The sequence below is a fragment of the Trematomus bernacchii genome, unplaced genomic scaffold (genome assembly GCF_902827165.1).
Source record: "Trematomus bernacchii unplaced genomic scaffold, fTreBer1.1, whole genome shotgun sequence".
NCBI classification, from domain to species: domain Eukaryota; kingdom Metazoa; phylum Chordata; class Actinopteri; order Perciformes; family Nototheniidae; genus Trematomus; species Trematomus bernacchii.
The window spans coordinates 96,517-105,000 of NW_022987394.1; the positions used below are offsets into that span (position 1 = coordinate 96,517).

Genomic DNA, 8,484 nt, shown 5'->3' on the forward strand with positions numbered 1-8,484 from the left:
GATAAGTTTGTGCACAGATGGAAGGCTGACAGGCAGGTAGGCCATCCAGTTATTTTAGCCGGGCCGGCTAAAATAATTGGTCGTGCTTTTTACAGTACTACGGCTTCCACAGATGACATTTTTTTATGGATTTTTTGTCAAAGCACTTCAGATATTCATTGCTATCGGGATGTTAAGAGCATTCCATGGAATATAACAAAAAGTGTATCTCGAGCCGGTTTCTCAAACTTACCTACCCCACCTTTAAGTACAGTACTTGAGTTAATTTACTTATCTATCTATCTTCTATCTATATATCTATCTATCTATCTATCTATCTATCTATCTATCTATCTATCTATCTATCTGTCCTGATCCACTTCTGGTAAAATCTTTATAGGGATTTTATCCGTATTGCTAATGTATGGAAACATCCTCTCAGTGAAAGTGTGTGTGAAGGTGTGTATGTGTGTGTTAGTGTAAGGATCAGAGAACGACAACTTTCCTCTGTTCCAGTCCAGATTCACTCTGACCCTCTGGAGCTTCGTTGGCACTGAGAGATCACTTGGTTGTGTTGATGGGGAGAGTATTTTGTATTTTCCATAAGAGAATCCTATTCTCCATAATCCAGACTCTGCTTTCCCTTTCCTTTTGATGGACTCTGAGGCTACACCTAGAAACCAGCCTGCACTGCCTCCAACTTCAACATCCCAGAAGTGAGTCCCAGAGTTAAAGCCCTCAGAGCCCAGGACACGCCAGTAATAATCAAACCTCTCTGGATTATCAGGAAGATTCTGTCTCTCTCCTCCTAGTCTCAAACTGGTCAGATCTTCAGACAGGATGAGTAATGGATGAGCAGTGTTTGGGTCCAGGATGAGAGGAGAGTAGGACACCATGTCCTTCATCTTGCTCCAGATGTTGAAGCTGAGGTTGCCCAGGTGTTTGGCCTGGTCTATCAGAGCTCCTGAGGGCAGCTGTGGATCCTCCAGCAGGGGGCGCTGCAGCCTCTCCACTGCAGCCTTGTAGTTGTGCAGGAAGGAGACGTCTTCAGCTCTCAGATCCTCCTCTGTGGCTCTGACTGTGTGTGAAAGAGCTGCTATCTCTCTGCTCACAGCCTCCATCTTCTCCTCCATCATCCTCCTCTTATGCTCCTCTTCCTCCCTCAGTGCAGCCATCCTGGCCTCCTCTTCCTCTTCTAGAAACTGGTGAAGCTTCTTAAACTGCTCCTTAATCTGCGTCTCTGTGCGTTGAGCCTGGACCTTCAGGTGTCCTGCTGTTTGATCAAACTTCACTTTAACTTCTTCAAAGAGCTTCAGTTTCTCCTGAAAGGGCTGCAGAGACTTCTGGAGCTCCTCTTTGAGATCCTTAGCAGCTTCATCGATGGGTCTGAATCTGTGGTTGGTGTGTATTTTTGAATCTCTGCAGACGAGACACACTGGCTGCTGATGGTCCAGACAGAAGAGTTTACGTTTCTCAAGGTGTAGAGGGCAAAAAGTCTCACACCCGGGTGAAACTTTCTGATCTCTCTTCACTAAGAAACTCTCACACAGGTTCTTCAACACCAGGTTATGAGGAGGATCACTCCTTGAGGATCTTCTCTTGCAAACTGGACACTCGTGTGTTTGTTTTCCTTTCCACCAGTTCTTCAAACAGGCTCTACAGAAGCTGTGGCTACATGTCAGGACAACTGGATCTTTAAAGACGTCATGGCAGACCGGACAGGAGAGATCCTCCTCTGATATGGACGCCATTGTGTGTTGCAAAATGCTGAAAATGAGGCAGGCACACAGCACAGTTCAAACTCTGTAAGTATGGCCGTTTTCTATCAAGTGTTGTTTTCTCTTTAGTAGTAATAAACTTACATTCAGTGTGAAGTTGCAGTAGTCCAGTTTTCCCCTCGTGAATTGAAGTTTGCTACGAAGGTAAATCTCTCTGTCTTTGTCTCCGAACAACACACTGACAATCCTTGTTTGTCTCAGGTGAGTCATGCAATGGATTTTTGTTCAAATGTCACAGACCAGGTTCCTCATTCTCTCATAAAACTTGTACTTTGAAATGTAATCACAACCTACCTTGTTGGAATCCAGCCAGGTATTTGTTGCATGTCCTCTGGTTGAAGTGCAGTCATGTCACTCTCGCGGAAATATCTCCGCAATGGAGCGAGCTTAAATTCATCACACATGTTGCCGCTTGTTTGTAACTTTTCAGGCAATTTGTAATCTATTATAGAAAAACAATCGTTATTTTCTTAGATTTCAAGAAGCGTATAAACAAACAATGGATGTCTTTTTTGAACATTTATCCATCTTGGAAGTAATTTTAGATGTTCTAGGAGTTAGATGGCGATTATATATCTAATTATGCATCCCATGAAGCATTGCACGAACTCAGAGGAATCAGAGGCTGTTGTTGGGGCTGCATACAATTTGTTTTTGGTCTGCCTTTTTTTGTAGGCAGACCATGCAGGCCAGTGCCCCTCCTCAAGATGTAGACAGTGTACTGTGGCCCTCTGGCTTGTATCTGACAGAATTTGCTTTGAGGAATGGCACAACTAACATTCTTGACATAAAGCGCCATTACTTTTTTTGTAAATATTATATATATATATATATATATATTGATTTTGCTGCTTTAAAATACTTTCTTTTTCCCCCATGGTCACCAAGAGTTGAAATAACTATTTTCTGATCAAGAGACTTATAGAATACTTTTCACTGTGGGCTTTGAATACATTTCTGAGAGATAACACTTCTGTCTTGTTTTTTCTTTTGTACTTGTGGTCTCATAACTATTTGTACACTCATGTGACACATCCAAAAACATCACTCACATCCGAAAAGATCACCAACGTCCAAAAAGATCACCAACCTCCCAAAGGATCACATACATCCAAAACAATACCAACATCTAAAAAGATCACCAATGTCCAAAAAGATCACCAACGTCCTAAAAGATCACCAAAATCCCAAAGTTCACCTGTGTCCAAAAAGATCACCAACGTCCAAATTGATAACCAACATCCAAAAAGATCACCAAAATCTAAAAAGATTACCAACGTCCCAAAAGTACACAATATCCAAAAAGATTACCAACATCTAAAAGATCCGAAAAGAACCAGTTATTGGTGCTGCCGGATTTGGCACCCACACTATAACTTTGTCCTAGGTAGTCGTACTGTTACCAAAATCACACTGGTGTTGGTTGTTTCCATCTTATTTGAGAAGGTTTTCCAATCTCCGGCAGAGCAGATTTTCTATCCTGAGGATAATTAAGACCTTGTTTTTGCATGCTGACCAAGTCCTTTCTCTGTTTCTGTTGTACTATCTGAATAAAATTACCCTTTTTTCCTGGCAATGAGAAATCTCTGCTTTTATAAGTTCAAGTGTTTGAAAGTCTTTCTACTGTGCATGAACACAAAATAACGCCAACTCGCGATGACCCTCCGGCGTGCTACCCAGCCGGTCCAGGATGGCCCTCCTCAGCTGGTCATAGTCGTATCGAGAGGACGCCGGCAGGCTGTGCGCAACCAACTGTGCCCCCCCGGAGAGCAGGGGCAACAGTCGCACAGCCCACTCCTCCTCCGTCCACCCACACCCCGCCGCGGTGCCCTCAAAGATATCGAGGTAAGCCTCCGGGTCGTCGTCCGACGTCATTTTCTGGAGGCCGATCACCGGCGGCCTCCCGGGTGGCCGGACGCTGCAGCAGCTCCTCGCGCTGGGAAGCATCAATTTCCAGCAGAGGCTAGCTCTGCTGGCATTCTAGCGTGGTGGTGTTCTCCTGGAGAGTAGGGAGACGCTCGAGTGCCTGCCCCAGCGCGCTTTGAGGGTTTTCTCCTTCCGACATGTAGGTCCCTGTTCAGGTGCCACTGTGAGCATTCTGGCTCACACTAAAGTTAAAAATGATGGAAGTAAAAGGTGGTTTGTGAAAAATAAAACAACATTTATTGAAACTGAGGGGGAGTTCACAAAAATAAACAACAATCTGGCCTCTGGCTGAGCCACTCCCCTCACCCCAGCAGCCGGCGCTCTAACCACACCCAGCTGCCACAATTACTTTATGACGGCATGCAGGGCTGCCCCAACTTGGGGCCCTACGCAAAGTTCCGTCATGAGGGGGGTAGCACGTTCATGAGCTGTTAGCGCCGGAGCTGTTAGCGCCGGAGCCTCGCAGTGGGGAAACTGTGGAGCGCAAAATTGCGCCGCATTTGCAAACAAGATGGTAAGGTTTATTTTCAGTGGACCCCCCCAGGCCGAGTCCGCCTTCCAGTGCCTCAAGAAAAGATTCACCACGGCACCTGTACTCACTGTTCCGGACCGCCAGAAACAGTTTGTGGTTGAGGTTGACGCATCCAACGAGGGCATAGGGGCTGTGTTGTCCCAGAGGCCCTCCGAGGATAACAGGATGCACCCCTGTGCCTATCTATCGCGTAAGTTGACCTCAGCTTAAAGAAATTATGATGTGGGGAACAAGGAGTTACTAGCTGTCAAAGCAGCATTGGAGGAGACCTCGAAACATGCCTCAGGTGCCTCGTGTCCCAAAAGCAGACCACTTGGAGCGATCACCTTACCTGGGTAGAGTACGCCCACAACACTCTCCCCTCGGCTGCCACGGGTCTTTCCCCTTTCCAGTGTGCTAACGGGTACCAGCCTCCTCTCTTCCCTGCGAATGAGGAAGAAATCAAGGTTCCATCCGCGCACACCATGGTCCGACGCTGTCGGCGGGTTTGGGCCGGTGCTCGGCAGGCGCTACTCCGGACCTCGGCCCGGATGAAGTCAGCGGCGGATCGTCACCGGCGTGCGGCCCCCCCTCTACAGGCCGGGCCAGAAAGCCTGGCTCTCCACCAAGGATCTACCCCTACACGTTCACTCCAAGAAGTTGGCACCGAGGTTTGTGGGCCCTTTCCCAATTTCAAGAGTCATTAACCCTGTCTCTGTGCACCTCAAACTCCCCAGGTCTTTGAGGGTCCATCCCACGTTTCATGTGAGCAAACTCAAGCCAGTTCGAGAGAGCACTCTGGTTCCCACCTCCAAGCCCCCTCCAACACCCCGGATCATTGAAGGCGGCCCGTTGTACACGAAACGGGGCCGAGGACGACAATTATTGGTCGATTGGGAGGGTTACGGCACTGAGGAGCTGTTACGGCTGTCGCCTTCCTGGTCGTCTTAACTGTGTTAACCTGTGTTATATGCAAATGAGCTGTGCGGTTGCCCTGACGTCATTGGCTGCCATCTCCTGGTCCGCCCCCTGAAGATTGTGATTGGAGCACGCCGGGCCCGACGCACTCCAATCGCAGCGCACAGCCGGCGCACACCTGCTGGAGATGACTACAAAGCCTGGGGACAATTATCACTCGGGAGGCTCTGCTGCGATCAGACTCCTCACGCATTTTTGCTCTTGTGTCGTGGACACTTCAGACTTGAGCTATTAGACTGTGTTTGACTCGTGTGGTCCGTGTTTAGTGTTGTGTGTTTGGTGTGATTATATATGTGCTTAGAGTAGCGTGTTGATATATGTGTTTAGAGTAGCGTGTTTAGCTTCCCTTTATTAGCTGCGTTTTCCTGCAGCCTCCTTCCATTAGTGTTGATCGGTGGTGATTTCAGGTGTGTAACTAGGCTCACTTTTAGAGTCCTCCTTCTGTTATTAGCAGTAGATTTGATCCCTTTTGGCTTCTTTGTTTGGCTTAGGCTATTTTTGCTCTCAATTTGTTGTACACCTTTTTTTGTTATTCATTAAGCCCAATTATAATTATTTACCAAAACCATCTGGTGTGTGTTGCCTTCCTCATCCCTAGTGGGTTCGTAACAGGAGCGTTGCTGGGTCTCCTCGACTTTCGTTGTGGACAAGACACTCATCAGTGACTTGTATGATCGTCACCCTGAGCAGCCTGGGACGTCGGGAGTCGTCCCTAGAAGGGGGGGGTACTGTCGTGTCCCGTCAAATATGTTAAGTTTTGTCATGTTTGTGATTGTCATGTTCATGCTAGTTTAGTTTATGTTCCACTTCCTGTTTTATTGTGTACTCACCATGTCTCATTCCAGGTCCTTTTACTTCCTGCCTTGGTTCTTTTTCCCGCCATCGTCAGCGTCTGCCCCGCCCCTGATTGTTTCCACCTGTGCCCACTTACCTCATGTATATATTGTCCTGTCTCCCCTTGTTAGTTGTCGGTTCGTATTGTTCGTTCGTTCCATGAAGCCAGATCCAAGCCATCATTTAAAGGACTCAGTGTTTTGCCTTTTATCCTCCATTGTGAGCGCTTTACTTTTGACAGTTTGTTATATCCTCTGGAAGAGTGATTTGTTTTTGCAAAGTAAAGATTATTTTCTTCAAACCTTTTTTGTCTCTGGGTTGTGCATTTGAGTCCTCATACTATTGAGTCAAGATTCCTAACAGAAAGTTACTATCTCTCACTTGATGAGTTCATAGTCTCAATCTCTACCGTCAAGGCTTCCTCAAACTAACATGACGTTGATTAAGTAAATTATCGTCTTGTCTTAAAACTTTAAGTCTTTTTCAATGTGTATGTGTTTTCACTGCCTATATACAGGCGCTTTCAGACCGGAGTACTTTTCTCCCCGAACTAGGCCGATAGGGGGAGATTTGGTTTCACACTAAAAAGATATGGAACTAGTCCCTAGTTCGCACGAACATTTTCACCCCCAGATAGTCCCTGCTAGAGAGGTGGTACTTTCCTGGAGAGGAAATGGTTCGTGGGTGTGTCGGCCACACTAACAATTTCTGATTGGCTGGGCGAATTGCAAACAACGGCCCGTAAAACTCAGAAAAGTTTTGTGAAGCCGCCATTTTATTTGCTCGCATTAGCATTATTAGCATTAGCATTAGCCCAGCGCACCAACGGAGAGAGACTAATTTATGGCAACACAAAATAAAATATGGGAGCGGTGGAGTGATGAGGAGGTGTTGGCGCTTCTGGCGATTTACTCAGAAGACGCTACCCAGCAGCTTCCGGGGCACTCCGGGACTTCGGGTGGCAGTATACGCTGTGGAGTTGTTTGCGGCCTGCCAGTAAACCTAAAGCAGAAGAAGTAGAAGTGACGTCAGCGGCTTCATTTGCCTAATCCTCCCTCAGGGACTTATTCCGGTGTGGACGTGATAGACTAGTACAGTTCCAGGGACTAAAGAGTTCGGGGGGAACAAGTACCGGGGACAAGTACCAGCTAAGTACTTGGTGCGAACTTGGGCTGTTACGGCTGCTGCCTTCCTGGTCGTCTTAACTGTGTTAATCTGTGTTGTATGTAAATGAGCTGTGCGGTTGCCCTGACGTCATTGGCTGCCATCTCCTGGTCCGCCTCCCGAAGATTGTGATTGGAGCACGCCGGGCCGACGCACTCCAATCGCAGCACACAGCCGGCGCACACCTGCTGGAGATGACTCCATGCCAGTAGACTGTGATCACTCTGGAGGCTCTGCTGTGTGAGCGGATGCCTCTCGATAATTGCTCTCGTTTGTGTGTAAATCGGTTTAACAGTGGTTAACTTGTGTGGTCTTCGATTAGATTAGTATTGTGTGAGTATTGTGTGACTGTTGTACTTAACTTCAGCTGTGTTTCCTTACAGCTTCCTTATTTTAGACTGTACCACTTTGACAGTGAGGGTTTTTAGTTACTAGTTAGTTTATTCTTTGTATGTAAACAGGCTCCTTTTGTTAGAGTCCTTCCTTTGTTTGTTCCTTAGTTAAGTCGGCGCCCTTTTGGCCCTTTTGTTTGTTCAGGCTGCGTGCCTTCCATTTTGTTTCACCTTGCTATATAATAAAACTATTTATAACTATTACCAATTCCATTCTGGTGTATGTTAATCTCCTCTACCCTAGAGGGGGACGTAACATATATGGGGGCTCGTCCGGGATCAATAACTTAATTCATAAGTGTTTTTTTATATAGCTAAAAACAATTTGGTGAACTTGTGTGCAGTTTTAGCTGAGTATGGCACTTTTCGATTTTGAGTCTTTTTTAGTCTGTCCTTCTTATGAGCAGCTAGACCGGTGTGGTAAAGACGATTTACATGAGCTAGCGCAACACTTCAGTCTCACAGTAAGTAAACAATTATTAAAAAAAGAGTTAAAGGCTCTGACATGTGGACAGACGCCTCTCGCTACTTGCTCCTTAGAGAATTCTGTTAACTGTGGTTAAACTTGTGTGTATTAGTAGTGTCTAGAGTAGCTTGGTTAGTGTTTAGAGTAGCTTAGGATTTTGTGACTGTTGCCTTTAGTTTAGCTGTGTTTTTGTACAGACTCCTTTTGTTAGTTGTACCACTTTTAAAGTGAGGTTTTGTTTCGTTCCTTATTTAGTGCATTAGTATTTATTTTCCCTGTATGCAATTAGACTCCTTTTTAGAGTCCTCCTTTTGTTTGGTTATTTATCAACCTGTGCCTTTTGGCCTTTTTGTTTGTTCCAGGCTGCATGCCTGCCATTTTGTTTACCCTGCTATTTAAAATAAACCCTTTATAATTATACCAATTCCAACTGGTGTGTGTTGCATTTCCTCATCC

The 8,484-nt window shown here is 46.1% G+C and overlaps 1 protein-coding gene across 2 annotated transcripts in view; it reads right to left on the minus strand.

The window, feature by feature from the left end:
- Positions 1 to 302: 302 nt before the first annotated feature.
- LOC117486651 (nuclear factor 7, brain-like) overlaps positions 303 to 8,484 on the minus strand; it is an 11,795-nt gene continuing 3,613 nt past the window's right edge. The window contains exons 1-2 of one of the 2 annotated variants that reach the window (XM_034135161.1): positions 1,842 to 1,966; positions 312 to 1,746 (exon numbers count right to left, since the gene is read on the minus strand). In XM_034135161.1, coding sequence (XP_033991052.1) covers positions 342 to 1,730 — 1,389 coding nt within the window. In that variant the 5' untranslated portion in view covers positions 1,731 to 1,746; positions 1,842 to 1,966 and the 3' untranslated portion in view covers positions 312 to 341. Of the gene's footprint in view, positions 1,747 to 1,841; positions 1,967 to 8,484 lie in introns of those variants that run through there. The other variant, XM_034135168.1, reaches the window with a different exon arrangement.